This window comes from Perca fluviatilis, chromosome 16 (assembly GCF_010015445.1).
Source record: "Perca fluviatilis chromosome 16, GENO_Pfluv_1.0, whole genome shotgun sequence".
Taxonomy (NCBI): domain Eukaryota; kingdom Metazoa; phylum Chordata; class Actinopteri; order Perciformes; family Percidae; genus Perca; species Perca fluviatilis.
The window spans coordinates 36003706-36022135 of record NC_053127.1 but is presented as its reverse complement, the minus strand read 5'-3'; the positions used below and the strand labels follow the sequence as shown (position 1 = coordinate 36022135).

At 41.9% G+C, this 18430-nt stretch overlaps 1 protein-coding gene across 2 annotated transcripts in view; it reads left to right on the top strand.

Annotated features, from left to right (window-relative positions):
• dact3a (dishevelled-binding antagonist of beta-catenin 3a) overlaps positions 1–10258 on the top strand; it is a 44712-nt gene extending 34454 nt beyond the window's left edge. Inside the window, exon 3 of one of the 2 annotated variants that reach the window (XM_039826474.1) lies at positions 8583–10258. In XM_039826474.1, the coding sequence (XP_039682408.1) occupies positions 8583–10144 (1562 nt within the window). In that variant the 3' untranslated portion in view covers positions 10145–10258. Of the gene's footprint in view, positions 1–8507 lie in introns of both variants that reach the window. The other variant, XM_039826473.1, reaches the window with a different exon arrangement.
• The last annotated feature ends 8172 nt before the right edge of the window (positions 10259–18430 follow it).

The following is an 18430-nucleotide window of genomic DNA, read 5'->3' as shown; positions in this document are numbered from 1 at the left end:
GTTGTATTTCTCTAAGATTTTGTAATGATGATAAGAGAAATGTTTTTTTATCTAGAGTTTTGAGTGCCTGTTTGTACAAAAGCTCAACTGGTTTTAGGATAGTAGAACCCGACAGACCAGCTGGTGATGCAGTAGTTCAGATGTGAAAATATCATCGAGTGCAAGAACATCAGAGCAGCTGCATCTGACAGATCCTCTAATTTGCTTAAAATTAAGAGATTGAATTTAATTCTTTTGGAAATCATTTTAACATGATTTTTGAAAGAGAGTTTGGAGTCTATAATCATGCCCAAGTATTTAAACTCATTAACAACTTCCAACTCCTCTGTGCCCAAAAACACCCCAGATTGAGAAGGCGTAATAGTAGAAGGTTGCTTTGACAAATATATACAAATTGTTGTTTTTGCATTTCAATAAAAGTATTGTTTCAGCTGTAAATCATTAAAAACCCCAACAAAAAAAAAAAAAAATGCATTGTTCTCTGTGAGACAGTTACGAATGAAATCAATCAATAGCTTGAATCAAAAAATCTAAACGGGACAATTTAGATAGCAGCACGTTGTGATTGACGGTGTCGAAAGCTCTTTTTAAATCTAGGAACACTGCACCATCCATTTCTGCCTAGCTCACATTTGATCTTTTCCATGAATAGAGCCAATGCATTCTCAGTTGAGTGGCGTGGCCGAAACCCAAACTGCACGGGATGTAAAGATGTTTGGCTATTGCTAAGGAATTCAATGATTTGTTTAATAACCCATTTTTGAATTATTTTAGAAATTATAGGTATAATACTAATTGGTCTATAGTTATTTATGTCAGATTTATCCCCAGCTTTAAATACTGGGATAACTGAGGCCAATTTCCACGCCTTAGGGACAATTGAGTTTTTCATAGATAAATTAACCAGGTGCATGAATGGGGGCGCTAAAGCCTCCTTATGTGATTTTGTAAATCACATAGTGAAAACTTCAACTCAATTTGTATGTTGTTTAGCAACAGTCCTGTCACTGTAAGCTACTGACACTCATAAATGTCATCCCTCAAAACATGGAGAGCCTCAACCGGTTTACGGACACGCTGTCTCAGTTCAAAGGCCAGCGCAGCTGTGTGCTCTGTTTCCATCCGTGGATTTCTGTTGATGATGGCTCCAGCTGCACCCACCAGGCAGAACTTTAACTGGATAGCCATTGTCTTTGTGGACCAGTAGTTGCTCTCAAACCTGTACAGGAACTCTTTCCAGGGAGCGGTACCATCATACTGACCAGGTCTCAAGGTAGGGACTCTCTCTCGATGATCATAGTCATCCTCACTCTCAGATGAAGGATGGTATTGTGCCGAGTGATGCTGGGCTGCATGTGCTGTAGGCTGCTCACCTTTGTGTAAAGAGCCCTTTACTTGTACACTCTGCTCATGGCCAACCTCTAGTAAATGACAATAGTTAGTGCAAAATTCTTTGCCTCGAAGCTTCGTTAAATCAAAGGTTGTACGGCTCACTGTGTTTCCACACGGAGGATTATTACTAGCTCACAATAGGTTTGCGTTTCTGCGGACACAACACAAGCACAGACAGTATATAAACACAAGACTGACGGCCCAGATTACAAATGAAGGAAGACGAAAATAGCGAGGGCCTAAGAGAAGAGACAGGCGAGACAAAACGACAGAAAGTTTGGGATCATTTTAGGCTGCAAACATGCTGCTACATCATCTCCGTAACAAACCTCCAGTTTACTCATCCATTCCACGGAGCCAACCCAACACAAGGTAGCTAACGTCTGCTGCTCTCGTCCACTGCGCTGTTTACACAACTAGCCTACAGCATGCTACTCTGCTAATAGCCATGTTTTACACAACTAGCCTACAGCATGCTACTCTGCTAATAGCCATGTTTTACACAACTAGCCTACAGCATGCTACTCTGCTAATAGCCATGTTTTACACAACTAGCCTACAGCATGCTACTCTGCTAATAGCCATGTTTTACACAACTAGCCTACAGCATGCTACTCTGCTAATAGCCATGTTTTACACAACTAGCCTACAGCATGCTACTCTGCTAATAGCGATATTTTTCCAAAAAGCTAAAACGAAAGCTGTAGAAAACTGTTTATTAGTTTGCTCCTCCCCCCAGCATGGCTACTTAATATGCACATGAATGACGTCATCATGCATTCTTTATTCTTTCTCCTCACCATAGATACATCTATGTTCCTCACTGTGTATTAGGCTTCTGAAAATGTGTCCCCCAGAACAGTGTAGTTGAATGGCCCTGTAAGCTTCATACAGTCACATTTACCCTCAGGTCAGTGAACAGCTCTTTTGCATATCCAGTGTAAAGAGCCAGAGGCAAGAAGGGGAATGGGGTGAAAAGTATTAACATTTGGGCCAACAAAAATGTACTATTGTAATGTATTTTTTTTTTTAAGGGTTTTGGAATTTGGCAATAAGAAATGTTGCTTTTGTATATAACAAGCGACAGGTTTCCTTTTTTTTAGTAAACAGCAATAATAAATATTTACTATTGCTGTTTACTAAGTATTTCTTACTAAGTATTTCTTATCCGATTACTCAATTAATCGATGGAATAATCGGTAGAATATTCGATTACTAAAATAATCGATAGCTGCAGCCCTAGCTGTGGATGTAACTCTCCTGTTGGGCCGAGGAAAACAGGTTTGCATGGGGCGTTGCCATGGGAACAGTTTGCGGCATAATGTTGTTTAATGATTGCGCGTAAGGTTGGTGATTATGCACGTGGAAACATGGGTTACTTTGTCAGCCTCACTTTGCTGAATGCAGTCACTCTCCTCCGAGTTAGCAAAGGGTTTTGTTCTTGAAAGATTGGTAATGGGACCACATGGCGCTTCATGCCTTGTTTTATTCATCCTAACAGGCTCATTTTCATATAGGAACGGGTTATAATGTCCATCATTTTTATTATTTTACATGACCATCGTTTATTGTCACAAACGGGTTGTGTGGAGTAGCCGACATTGTCTGTGCTATGGTTAGCGGGCGCCATCTTAGCTTAGCCTAGCAACGCAGGTAAACATTTAGCTCCTTCTGACTAACTCTCCGGTTTATTTATTATTTCTTTCACTGCTGTTTTGTTTGTGTGAGAGAGTCCCTTCGTGGTCGCCAGTGTTACGCCTTTCCTGTTTCGGGCTCCCAGACTGTAGTCGGGAAGCACAGGGGAGAAGTTCCCTCCAGGGCCGATGCTTTCGGGGGTAACACCCTTCACTTTACCGGCAGAATAAAGAGCAGATGAAGCCACCATCTTGAGAAGCTTGTTGTTTGTTTTCAACTGTAGGCTCACTTCACAATGTCTATGCTAAGTTACTCTCACCAACCCTGCTGACGCTCGCTCTAGCTTTTCTCACTCAACCACTCACTCATTGATGTCACTCATATAACGCACCTGGCATTCTCCCTCTAACTTACGCTACTCTCTTAACACCATGCTGCATGAAGGGAGCAGTAGCTATTGTGTGCTCTCCTTGTACCCTGTGACACACAATGATTATCAAGAGCAAGGATTCTTTCTCCCTACTCTAGACACTGAAGTCATTAAGGATGTAGTTTGTCTAGCAAACACACATCCTCAGTGGCTTAGCATACTCCATTGCACAAGTCTCACCACATGTAAGCCCTTACTTCATGTTTGTAAAGCAGCTGAGACACAAATCTGAGCCCATTGGGATATAAAATAAACTAGAACTGCAAGCAGTTATGACGGGGTCCAAGACTCCGGGGCGCAAGTCAGCGAAAGCGGAACCCAAACTACGACGGCAGCAAGGTAAACATCAGGGAATACGTGTGAGCTGCAAGGTCTGTAGTAATTTGCATATTTCCCATTTACATGCATTGAGTTATAGGTCAAAATGCGTCTATCTTCATTATAGCACCCCCTAATGGCCGACATGCTAAATTTGGTACAGTGCCTTGGAGTGGCATGTCACACAATAATCTCAAGTTTATGAGATATTCTAAAGTGTTTGGTATCTAGCTTTAAAATTTACTTTGTTCGTAATTCGCGCATCTTTTAACGTAAAAACATTCTTTTCTTTTTTTTTTCGTGCAGATTGGACGCAGGGACTAGGAGGAGTTTGAAAAAGTAGATTTACGATAAATTGCGATTTTACTGCGATAAAAGTCTAGGTGGAAATGGGGTGTGGCCTAGAGAGAGATTCAACTGAATTCATTCAGGGAATTCGTGGATATAAGGTATTTACGCATATTTAAAAAAACCTTATCTTATAGGGCATTGTTTTTTGCTATAGTTCCACCTTAGAGGCGTAAGTGTGCCCCAGCAGGGCATCGCCTCACCATGCACAGTTTAGGCTGTAGCGACACTTTTAGTGGCAGAAGAATAAAAATATGGAAGAAGAATAATCTTTACGATGATAATAGGGTTCCCAGCACCGGTACTGGGATCAAATTATCTAAACACTTTATCTATGAGCAATTGTGTATAGTAATATTCACAGCTTAATTAAATTGAAAGTAAAATCATGAATCAATTATATCAAAAGACATACGTTAAGGTTCCATAATACTGGACTTTCAGTTGAACGAGCACCTGTGACGGATGCCTAAATGAGGAGGTTTAAGTTCTGATTGAGTTTATCTTCTCTTATAGCTGTTGCACACCAACCAGACGGCCGACCCTCGGCAGAAAAGCCAGTCGGACTGATCAGTCACCCCATGTTGGTCCAAAAGGTGCCACAGAACACACCAAAGAGACGAGACGTAATACGTCTCCATAACAGCAGGCGGCGCTACTCTGTATTGTTGCCCAAAAAATGAAAACCGGCAGCTGATTGGACGAACGCGTCACATGGGTTTGTTTTCTCCAGAAATTCAAAGCCAGACTGTCATGGCGGCCGTTCAGAATACGATCTCATATTGTACTAAAATAGTCACTGAAACGTGTTTCTGAAAACATTTTAAACGAGAAATAGACCGTGCAGTTGCTGAATCTGTCTTCATTTCAGATCAACAAAGGTCAGTTTAAAAGATTTTCGTCAGATTTTGAGAGACTCTAGTCATCTCATTCCGCTCGCCATTTCCGGGTGAGTCCCGACTGCCCTGCCTCCGACTGAACATGTCAGGTCGGCCAGAATGAATGCCGACAGCCCCCCAGACGGAGGACGGCACGGAACACACCAAACAGACTCGAGTCACTAACCTCGCCTGACTGTCCAACGGCCGATTATCGGCTTGGTGTGTCTCGGCCTTTAGAGTACTACATCTGAACTGACCAGCATTAAATCTATTCTGGAGAATCTTGCTAAAGATCTGACTGGGTGAGAATCAGCCTAGATGTGCTAAATGAGATGATTAAGAACAAGTGCTCCAGAATCAACAAGGTTCAGACCAGAATTTCACTGTTGGAAGATGTAGAGGCAGAAAGAGGCCCAGCGGTGGAGGAATGGTCTCATGTGTGACCGGGTGACTCCTCGATAAGGATTTTGTAATTGTCAAAATGTCTGCATGTTGGGAATTAAAGAAGGCACAGAAGGGCAAGTCTAGATGACGTTCTTAACCCTTGTTTTGACAAAACGGGTTAATACAGCACCTTAGTGCTCGTTTGTACAGCATTTTGGTCAGCTTAAACTGTGTTTAAATGTGCTCTAGAAATAAACTTTACTTACTTACTTTACAAGAGACAGGGTTTAGAGAGTAATTCTCAACAAAGTAAACGGAAGTACATAACCCTTGTTTTGTCCTTCGGTTCACCGGGTCATTGCTCAGTGGAGCTTTGGATATACAGTAACTATGGCTATATAACTATGACTATATAAAGATGGTGGCGTGGCTACACACAGCCGGTGTGCAGTTGTGTTTTCTTACTGAGATAGCTCAGGATTGCGGACAATTTAGACTTCATATACTCTAAGGACTACATTCCTCCAGAGATCCAACGCTTTCCCGAGCCCCGAGGAATAGCCATCCTCCCACCGCTACTACCAGCAATAGAGAAGCTTTTGCCTGTCTGGAGAGTCTGAAGGAAATTTCCCGCTCCTTTGTTTCAATGGAGTCAAAGCTCTCCACCGTAATCACCAGAATGGATGCAGTTGACAGTCGCATGGAAAGTCTTGAGACAGCCGAGAAGGAAAGACGAGATAATCCGGGATATTAATCTCTCCAAAAAATTTTTTAAAAGATTTTGAAAATCAATCCCGACGCAATAATGTTCATTTTGTGGGCCTTTCCGAGGGGAAAGGAGGAAGAGATGCCATGATGTTTTTAGGGGATGTGATTCGGGAATTGCTGGGGATTGAGGGAGAATGTGATATCCAACATGCACATAGAACCGCCGGCCGGCAGCCCCAGGCAGGTGAATGAATACATCTCTCATGCTCTCAGCCACAGACTTTTCCTTGGTAGTAGTTTGCCTCCTCTTTAGGTTTTCTTTTGCAAAATTTGAAACTTTTCTTCTTTGGATGAGCTTCAAGAACCTTTTCTTGTCTGCCACACATTCTTCTTAGAACTTTACACAGTTCATGGCCAGTAGAAAGGCTTCCAGTCTGGGTCTCCTGTGATGCTGCTCTTCCCGTAGCTAGGTATGGAGATGTTGTTGCTGGAGAAGAAAAGAGATCACATGAGTGTGTAATTGCATTGATCAAGGCATCCCTATGGTGACTGTCTTTTGGTATTCTGCTGGCCTGAAGCTCTGCCTCCAATCCTGTCAGACTCCGTAACTCTGTCAGACATTCCTCGTTGACCTGAAGTAATACACCATCTTCTTATTGCATTGTGTGAATGAGTGAACCTCACAATGCCCCTCATAGGTGATGCTGCATCTCTATTTACAGTCTGCTCCAAAGTTAAGTATGTGGGGACTGTATTTCAGGGGTGTCTGGTAGACCTTAAGCTGCAGAAAATATGTCTGGCTTGCTGATGGTTGTACTTTGTAGATGTGCACAATTGGTTCAGAAACTGTTTGAAGTGGTACTCTCAACGTTTAATCTAGGTCACAATATGATAGTGTATATTGGGGCCGCATTTGAGGGGCGTCTGGCAGACCCTTGGCAGCAAGTAATTTGTCTGGCATGGTGATTTTCGGATTCAGTGGTAAGTGCTTTGTCATTTGAAGGTGGTTTCATCTAGGCCATCTCTGAGGGGCCCTTTTTTGGTGTCTGCCGGCCCCTTCGCAGCGGATAATTTGTCTGGCAGGCGCCATTCAGTACTCTGTGTGACCTTCCTGTTCATATCAGATTGGTTTGAGATGCTACTTTTGAATGTTTGATTTAACACATTTTTTCATCCCTCTTTGAGGCCCCCCAGGGGCCAAACGCAGCAGTGGGGCTCTGGCAGACATCCATATCTGCATTTGAGAGGTCATTCCCTGGATGCCCCTGTGCTCAAATGTTGGTACTCTTTTCGTTTGATCCAAAGGCTCTGGGCTGCTGGACTAAAGGGAGCTTCCTGACAGCCTGGTAAATGAAGCTGTTGGCCAGTCTGGTGGAACAGGCTTCCATGCTCCGGTACCTTCTCCCAGATGGCAAGACGTTGAAGAGGCTGTGTGAGGGGGGGCTGAGGTCACCCAAAATGCTGGTTGCTTTGCGGGTGAGGCGGGTTTGGTAAATGTCCAGGATTGAGGGGAGTGGGATACCAATGATCCACCCAGCAGCCTTCACTATGCGCAGCAGGGTCTTATGGTTGGAGGCGGTGCAGCTCCCGTACCACACAGTGATGCAGCTGGACAGGATGCTCTCAATGGTGCCGCTGTAGAAGGAACACATGATGGGTGGGGGGGGCTCTCGTTCTCTTCAGTTTGTGGAGTAGAGGCGCTGCTGGGACTTCTTGGCCAGTGATTCAGTGTTTGTTGTCCAGGGGAGGCACCCCAAGGAATTTGGTGCTGCTCACTCGCTCCACAGCAGCACTGTTATCTTATGTTTTAATATCTTCTTATCTCATGTCATGTATGACCCTATGTTTTAAGTACATTGATATATAAATAGACTTGATTTGACTAATGTTAACCTCTCTTTGTCTTCTCCCTCTATAATATAATTTTAACTTCACTCCTAAATAACTATATGAGGTTGTGTTTCAATGTATTTATATTTGATTTTGTTACAGGAGGTATATTAACTATCACGCTTACCACGAATCTCTGGTATGACATCATGTGACTGGAATACAGGACCTATGTAGTAATAATATAGCTCTTTTTGAAGACAGGAAACATCCCCTGACTAGGTTTTCATATATTTAGTAGCAATGTTAGTGTAAGTAAAGTGTGTTTTTCAAAGATGTGGGTCTTTTAGCAACATTGGTTTTTTGCTTGTTAATGGGAATGAGCATGTCAGCACATACACCTTTTTGTTAACCTAAAGATATGTGACTCTCTTGTTGATGCACCCACACCGTAGTGTATAATATGCAGTGCAATAAGAAGGATTTGTAGGCTTAGATTGTGTTTTGTAAATTCATTTTACTGAAGTGGTAACAGCAATACTAATTCTGATCACTTTCTTTGTCTTTTTTCTGTTCATCAGGAGAGGTCCTTGTAGCCAGAAAAAATGTATCTCCTGAATCAAATGACCACCTTTTGGTCCCTTGTTCCCTCTCAGCACCTGAAGAGACAGGGGAGACAGAGACGGGAGATACATGGCTGTCAGACCCAACAAGATGGGCTACGGTTACTGATGCTTTGGGTGAGATGCGGGATGTTGACCCCAGTCAGGAAGAAGATCAACATGCCCAAAAGCTTGAAACTTATATATTTGGATTGATCCAACGTCGAGCTCTACCTACACGCTCCTCAAAGCCCCGCACCAGCCTGGCACATGATGCCCGAGCTGTCAATGTGGTGAGGCAGAGTAGTTTATGCCGCAAGGAGGAGCAACGTTCTCCTAAGCAGGTGTCTGTTCAAGAGATCTCTACTCCATCCCAGTGTTCAGAGGGAACTGCTCCACAGGTTTGCCATAACCTCGATCAGGAGCCTTACCTGGGGTCAGGTTTTACTGAAGATGTCCCACGCCAGTACCACCACAATCTCCAGCAAGGTATCCAGCATCAACCAGGGCTTTATTGCAGGCCCAGGCAGGCTCCCATAATTAACACCTCCTGCTCAACATTGCTGGACTATCCATCTTGCAGAGTACTGCAAGCTCAACCAGACTCTAGCAATAGTGAGTCTGATTCACCCCAACATTTCCACAACTACCCTTCACTTCCAGCTATGTCAAAACCTCATCAACCACTTACAATTGATGAGCAGCTGGTCAACGCAGAGTATATTCCAGCCCAGCCTTGCCGAGCCTCCACCAGAGCTTATGGCCATCACCAGTCCAACCCCCACAAGGGCTCTGGGGTGCCCAAACCCAACCGAAGCACCTATTCTCCGGAAAGAAGCCATCATCAAGAGCAGCAGCCCACAGCATCTCAGATCCAACCCTCCAGATCCCGGGGGGGCCCAAAGAAATGTCGCTCAAATGAAGACAAAAATGGGGCCAGCAGGAAGCCAGGGAAGAAAGCATGTAGGTCTCAGTCAGAGAACAGCTTGCAAAGGGTTCCAGAACGCAAGTACAATACAGTAGAGAGGGATGGTGGAGGAAGTGGAAGCGGTGGAAGGGGAAGCCGCAGTAGTCAGTCCAGGAGCAAGAAACAACAGCAAGGTGGTAGCTGTCGCCGCTGGCAGTCCACCCTGGAGCTCAGTCAAGACGAGGCCGACCAGCCACCTATGCAGGTACCCATGCAAGGCTCTTCAGCTTCAAATCAAAGGGACAATTGTGCAAGGCGCACACGCAAAGCTCGCCCTACACATGCATCATATGCCTATCAACACCAGTCCCACCATCATCAGCACATGGAGTACCAGTTAGAGAGGGACCAAGTACCACTGCGTCAGCCTAGTGAGGACTACCCTCACCCACGTCTGGGTGAGTCTGAGTCCAGCATGAGCGAGGCTGACTCTCCAGATTCCAGCTCTTTGTCCAGTGATTCAGATGAGAGTGGTGGTTTGGTTTGGCCCCAACAACTACCCCCTCAACTTTCCCTTCCATCACCTTCTGCCCCACCTGGGGCACCTCTGCAGCCCAAGGCTTTCATCAAAATTAAGGCCTCACATGCCCTTAAGAAGAAGATCCTACGCTTTCGCACTGGTTCACTGAAAGTAATGACCACTGTATAAAGTGGAACACTGGCCAAACTGAAAGAACATGAACTGCAGAGCTTTGGTATATGATGGACCACGAACTATAGAGAATATAAAAATCACTGTGTACATTAAAGTTCTGCGATCTTGGTCGTCTCAATGGATTGGATGGTTTTAGAATAGCCTTAACAACCAATGAAGGGGCCTGTTTGGTAGTATCTCCGGCTATAAAGTAAATGATTCAAAATAATCACTAATGCTGTTTAACGGAAATGAAAGACAATATATAAACCAATACTTATTTAGTTTCAAACTCTCATCTAATTTTACATAGTTGGGCATCAAAATAACACCTCATTTAGAAACTATAGCACCAACAAACTATGAAGTAATAATAAACTCAGTGGAAGGTGAATACCTTACCTATATCCATGATAGGGAGAATAAATATATATAAAAATTAACATATTGTCTAAATTCATGTATTTATTGCAAAACATCCCTCTCGCGCCACCTGCAGGAATGTTTAATAAACTCACAGCGCTCTTCAGGAAATTTGTATTAAAAAAGAAATGTCCTTGAATCTTCCATTTGATACTGGGGGGCTGAAATTTTCAAATCTTTATTGGTACTATTTAGCAACACATTTGAGAACTATAATCTATTTTTCTTCTGGAGATGCTCTGTCATGGATGTGCACAGAGTCATGCTCCTTTAAGGTACCATTGCATTCATAATGTATCTGTATAAGCTAAGCAAAAATAAAAAAAAAAAAAAAACCCCCCACTTTATATTTTTAAAAAATAAAAAAAAAAAAAAAAAAAAAAAAAAAAAAAAAATTGTAATTGCAATGACAAATTAATAAAAACATTGTTATAAAAGCAGGCAATAAGGAAATGACCATCACCATATTAGCTGTTGTTTCAAAATTGGGATGTAAAATTATATATTTGTGTTACATTTTACTAAAAGCTTTATATGGATGACTCATGTTTTGTCAATGGGTACCATCTTTGGCCACATTGGCCCCTAAATATTCCCACCCATCTACATGCACACACCTACTGATAGAGTATGTCAGAGTCCATGCTGGCATTGTCTTTAAGGTCACGGTAAACTGTATTTCATGGTTTAAATTTTCGACCGGGCACAGATTAATCCCCAATGTACCTACCATTGTAAGGGACTATGGGCCTCATGCAAGACTATTTTCGTATTCTTATCGTAAACTCTTCTTACTTTTGTGTGGCTTGTTCATATGGGTTTTCAAAGTCAGATTCACCAAACTGTCTTAACCGCACAAATCCTTTGTTTTAACCTGACAAATGCCACCTGTTCAAGAGTAGCTGTGTATTTGTTGGATTTTATCATGAGAATAACCAACACTTGTATGTAGAGATATCTGTTCTTTAAAAAGTATGTTTTGGATGACATGTTGTCAGCCTCAATTTAAAATAGGAACCTTTGTCTCAATGTTTTTCATATCTTTCTTTATCCTATTTTAAGCCAATTCTCCAACAAACAGTTACACGTGCACATTGAAAACTTATGTTGAAAAATATCGTAGCCTACCATGCTAAGGCAGGCCACAGTTTCCTTATATTTGGAATGTGAAATCCTCTTTTGTTGCTGAATTGATGCATACTAGTTATTTTTTGATTTTTATGAAAGAGATAATTTGCTGTTTTAAATCCAGCTCTGTGTCACAGTAGTGTGGGCAGTGTGTGTCAATGAACAGTGTTTGGCTTTCCTCTGTGGTGCCAGTTTTTTAAACACACTGCCCACACAAAGATGACAGAGCTAGTTAAAAATCAACAAAGTATCCCTTTACGTCATGCTTTCAAGGCGTCAACCAGGGACAAGAGTTGAGAATTAGCATTAGCTATAAACTCTATATGCTGCGCATCAGTTACAGGCTTTTTATTGTAACTATGTTTGCATGTATGGTCCCTGTTAAATAAATAAATAAATAAATAAAATATTAATAAATAGTAAGATATCTTAAGGCAAACCACGAAAAGCAAATGTTTTCTACATATTTTCTTCATAAACATACAGCAAATATGTTGTGGGTGGAAGTAAATGTATCTGTTGGACATGGGGAAATGTGACCAAAGTATATAAAAGGAATAGTTGTGAAGGAGTAGATTGTTTTTACAGTACAACATGCTTGCGAGACATTTTGTCTGGAACAGTGAGATAGTAAATCTCACTGTAAAAAGAATTGACTTTCAGCTGAAAAGAATAATTTTTGAATCTTTGACAAATTACTGTTTTAGCAAGGAACCGCAGTAGCAAGATATGAATCGCCTTTAAAATATTTTGGAGAGATCAAATGTCTCACTCCCAGTCAGATATTCTTAAAAGACTGTTAAACTGTTAAGTAGCAAATTACAGTTTCCAGTGTTTTAATGTTAACAGTGGGCTACTGGCAGACTAATATAAAAGTGCCTGCCCAAAGAATTTAACAATACAATGTCACTTTAAGTATATGACAGTATTATCATTTAAAGTGCACTAGCCAACTATATGCTTTTTTGTATGAAATGTATATGAGAAAATGTATTAATGAAATAAAAGTTTGTTTTGAATATACCAAAACATCCCATGTGTTGTTTTTTCTAACTTATCCATCTTCATCTGCTTATCCGGGGGCCGAGTTGTGGGGGCAGCAGTTCCAGCACCCCAAACTTCTCTTTCCTGAGCCACATTAAAGGACAATTCCGGCGCAAAACGAACCTAGAGGTTATTAACTGATGTGACCTACTCTGTCGCTCTCTTGGACATGTTTTCATGCTAATCGAATGAGTTTGGAGCTTTGACTAGGCTACCGTGGACCGCTGGTTAGCTTACAATGCTAGTATTTGGGGCATGGGGACACTCAAATTAAATTGTTATTTAATACCACTAAAAAGGCTCGAAATATCACAGTCGCGTTCATGTTTACTTGCGGGAGCCATCTTGGAAACCAGTCATGACTAGTCGAAAAACGAGCGCCGTGCAAATGAGTCTGAGATTCCCGGCGTTCGACTAGTCATGACTGGTTTCCAAGATGGCTCCCGCAAGTAAACATGAACGCGACTGTCTTTATAATCTCTTTTTAATAAACTATCTGTACACTTACAATGTTGTCAATGCTTCAGTTCACATTTAGGGACCCTCATTATGCTAACGTTATGGTGTGGTGATATTTCGAGCCTTTTTTTAGTGAATTTAATGGTAAAATAGCATATGAACAATGTATACATTTTCTGAGATCTGCACGACCTAGATTCAGAAGACTAACAGATCTCAGATCAGTTGTGTAGCCTATGTAAATGTTGGGGCGTGACCGTTCTCTTAATACACCCATGGGCTGATAAAGGTTCCGGTTTTTGGGAGGTTGACGTCAACTTCCAGCTTTGTTGGGATTCGCCCGTTTTCAGCGGCAGTTTCAAAATATGAAATTTTCATAGTAAAAGGGTGTCAATGGGATTTTGAGCTTATATGTATGTCCTATTTACCCACCGAACTGTCGTTATTCAACTATGACAGGGTAAAATCGGTTTTGCATTCTATCACCCCTTTAATAGATTTAATAAATACTCAACAAAATAATCAATTCACAGAGAGACTTTTTATTATTTACCCGGTTAATCAGAAACAGCAAAAGAAACTCTGTCACAATGTTCTCTATGCTACTGGTTTCAAGTTTATGGCATTTAACAAACACAAGACATCTTTGCCTCGAGCTGCTGTTAAAAGTGACGTCAATTAAACATGACGTGCAGCACATCTGTATCAGCTGTTTAGCAGCGGAACGGGAGCGGGTCTTACAGGTCTTTTATACTACATGAACGGTAGTGGATGGTGGGCAGAAACAAAGCTGTATTCGCAGAAATTAATAAAGGGTCTTTTGAATGGCAAGTTGAGTTCCAAAGCTCTTCCAGATTAGTCTGGCGATCAGCAGACCAAGCTCAATCTTCTTAGATTGAACATTAGTCTGGGGAGTCTGCTCTGTATCTTCTACTGCACAAGAGGCGGGATCAACGGGCATAGTTCAAATGACTCTGTACGCAATTGGATAGTCCTTCAACCAATCAGACCAACGATCTAGGTGACGTAGCAGCGACAGTGGCATCAACGGGTTGCTGCGCTTCGGTGGCCGCCATGTTGAATGTAAACAAGAAGCTGCTTGGTCGCTTCTCTATGGTCATTGTGTTAAACCCGCCAATAGCGCGCTAGGTGGATAAGCTAGTTTGTGATTGGTCCCCGCTAAATTATAACGGAAGCAGGATAGATAAACGTACAGGTTTCCAGTCTGAGCTGATGGGTTTACCCAGTCTACTTCCAGATGGTTCTTCCACCAGACTAAAGTTATTTGCAGCTGGTAACAGGATCGTATTCATGAAGGTCCTTCTGAACAAAACTCAATATCACTGTCCCATTACTGTCTGTGGCCTCGCACTCTCTGGACCACCTCAAATCAAAATGGGAGGAGGATTTTGGTAGAAGGGAGAAGGTTATCAGAGGAAAGCTGGAGGCCAGCTGTGGTTGGGATTCACTCAGCCTCTATATGTGTTAGACACAAAGTTATTTAATTTTAAATTCTGCACAGACTTCACCTGTCTAGGAGCAGACTTGCTTCACTTTTTCCTGAACTGGATCCAACCTGTCAATGGTTTGACAACTCGTTTTGGGCATGCCCAAGGATGACACAATTTTTCACATACATGTGCAATAAGGCCATAGACCCAGAACTGCAGTTGGTAATATTTGGTGTGGCTTAAAGAGATCTGGGTCTCCCAAGACGCCTCATTCTATGAAACTGTAAGTCTTACCTACACACCTCTGTCTGTGCTCGCTAGTCTCCGGGGAGGGAGGGGTGGATTATGTGGGATGATTGTTTATGTTTGTGTTTCTTATTTGTTCTGAAGAAACCGACAAAAATAATTGAATAATAATAAAGTAATCTGCATGTACTGTCGATGTGAAACTGAGTAGTATACCCACCATGATTACTTCTTCTAGTGCTACTCTTAATTATAAACCTACCAGTAGAGTTCTAGTACCAGTTAACTATGTATACATTATCAAACTTTTACTGTCTGTAAAAGTAACTGAGCTCCTACACTGTGTGTGTGTGTATGTGTGTGTGTGTAAGGGGATTTCAATGGGCTGGGCTGTTTTATGGCATTATGATTGAGTTCCAGCTGCCTTAGTTCATTTAGGTGGAAAAGAGGGATCGAGAGAAAGGAGAGAAAAAGAAGATGGAAAAAAGAGGAGGAACGGCTCATATAACCTCTGCTTCGATGGGAAATAAAAAAAACTCCTCTCACTTCTGCAACATTTGAAGCTCTTTATAATCTCACTATCTATGTCAGTATTTCCAACATTTTCACTCTCATATCCATTCCTTCCCTTTTCATCCCTCCATCTGTTAGTGGTTAGAAGAAACATTCTCCCTTCAGGGCCAGGAACCTGTAGTATTTCCTGCTTTGCCAGAGAGCAAGGGGGAGAGAGGCAAGGGAGGAGGAGACAAAGGGGAGAACAGAGAGGCACTGAGTCTGAGGAGGAAACCCACATAGAGAAAAAGAAACAGAGAGACGTTGAGAGGGAGAGGGAGGGGAAAAAAAGGAGGAGGTTGAATGAAGGCCTCATGCGCATACATCTGGCTTCGATTTGCCAGACAGAGAGGGTGATGGTGAGAGAGAGGAGACAGAGGGGCTTTTATTTTTGGCACTCTGGGGATACAGAGTGATTGACCTATTTTTTTCTCCTTCATCCTCTTAGATTTTTCCTTCTACACAGTTCATTCACATTTCAAATCTCTGGAAGCAATGTTTTTAGTCTGCTGTCTCTGTAGACAAAGAGGCAGGAAGGCAATCTAGGCGCGGCCCATTTTATTCTCTATCTTTCTTCTCGCTCCACTCACCTCTGTTAGCCTCAAGAGTCAATGAATATCCAGTACCTCCCTGTCACTGTCTTCATCCTTTGAAAAATACAACTGATAAGTGAGCATGGAGGTGTATCAGCCAGCGCTGGTTACTCCTCCTTTTTCTGGACACACATGTTGGGATGTTGCTTTTAGGTTTCTATTCATTACAACTGTGTACATTTGAGGCCCAAAGTTTGAAAAAAAATAGATCTAATCCTGGTGCTTGTGGGCATGTATCCTGTAAATGAAGATCATTTACCATTATAGCTCTTAAACTACTGACTTTTCCACAAGGTTTTAAGCAGCAGTCTTCCAGTTGCCTTGCATTTTATAGACCGCAGCAGTTGATGTTTAGTCTAGGATTAATATAAAAAACGGTCTTGAGGACATCAGAGTAGACAACATTCGAAAAAAGAGAAAACTGAGTGTTGCTCAGTGTTACTGTGGTTTCTCCAAACCCTGGGAAATGTGAAGCAACTAGTGACGGCCAAATGAAGCCTCATGAAGCTACGTGAATCATTTTCTTTATTTCCTGAGGCCACCTGATGGCGCTCTCTGTTCAACAAAGGGTTGAAAGTTAACTGAATTGCTATTCCCTGAGCCTCTAGCTCACCCAGTAGAGCTGAGTCCTTTGCAGTGGCCTGGGTTTGAATCACTGGGCGTTTCTCAATCTGTGTTCTTCTATGGACTTGGGTTCTTGTGTCCCTGTGAAACGTCATCTCGTGTTGCCAAAGTACTGTCCCAATACACAAGTTCGCATTTTACCAAAAACAGATAAGATTCCCGGAAATGTTCTTGACATGCCCATTTTACCGAGGATGCATTGGTTGGTAACTTGTATGAACTTGGCAGCACCTGTATCTCAACATTCATTTCGGCATTCAATGATGGTCGGGTTTCCGGTACATAGACAGCCCAAAAACTATTTTCGCCATCATATTCATCATTAAATCCACTTCTGAGAACATTTTAGGCGAGAAATGAACGGTTTAGATTTCGAATATAGGCAGAAAATCTTTGGCAAATTGACAATTTGCTCCAAAGTTTTCGGAGTTTTCGGAGCTCCATAAAGTGACGCGACCGCCAGCTTGCGCCTGCCGGGGCCACTAGCTCGTTGCTCGGACAGTCACACTCGGAGATCCCGCTGTAAGACGGAGGTCTTTTAGACCGGTCCCGTAAATAAGAGGCTTTTATTTCTCTGTTGACGGATCGTTCACGTATCACAACACATGTCCATCATAAGGTTAACGGGAACCTGTGTTTGTGTGAACTGTCTTTTTGGAGTTAAACTCCAAACGCACACACACACACACACACACACACACACACACACACACAAGCGCAGCAGGCAGAGGAGAGAGATATACCCGTTTCTTTTCGGGAGACTTGTTTAAATTATGCCATATGCTATAGCCTACATTAGATTTTGTATTTAGTTCATATTTTTGGTATATTTGTTTTCTGATTTATTAGAAGTTGAGTTTCAGTCTGTATGATAAATGAACAGTTGTACATAAAGTGGTAACATGCTATGACATGTTGTGTAGACTAAAGGGGAGACACCAACCTTTATAATTTGAATTGCTAATTTCCATCTCCCTGGCATATTCAGTGCACTACAATAATATAGAAATGATAATTCCACATAACACTAATAGGAACACATAGGACACACCAGTGCATATGCCTACTTATTTTTTAATTTAAACTGACTTAAACTTATACACTAATAATGGTAGGGATCGCGTTCCATTCTTTTGAATAAGTAAGGGGTGTTTGAGGTAAACCATAAACAATAAAATTAAAGCTCAATTAGTTTTATTTTTCAATATTATTGCAATAGTTGTAGCATTATGAGGTTTTCTTGTCCGGAGATAGTTTTAATACAAAGTGGTTATATTGTTGTGGTTTTTATTTCTAGCTGGTATTTTGGAGCCCTGCAGGCAGCCTCTGTGCTGGGAGTGTTGAGCAATAACAGGAAGAAGGCATCGTCTCAAACTGTTAACAGCGTTTTCTGTGCTTGTGAACTTGCGAGTTCATTCTTCCAAGAACAACCAGCAAGAACGTTCTCCCCAAGAACACAAGTCAGTTCTTTGCATTCTTGAGATTGAGAAACACCCACTATCTTAAAGTGTAACTTTGAGTTTTTTCAACCTGGACCCTATTTTCCCATGCATTGGTGTCTAAGTGACTAATGTAAACAAAATCTTTGAAATTAGTCCAAAATTAAGTGAGAACGTTGTAACCAGCAGCCGCAAACTGGGCTGCAATTAGCATCCACTAAAAGTTCTGTTTTTGCCGCTGACAGGCTCAGAAACCCACCAGACCCCATTTAAATAATCAGTACTTTTAGCATTTTTTAAATGGATTAACTAAGGAAGCTACTGTAAAGTGATTTGCTGAAT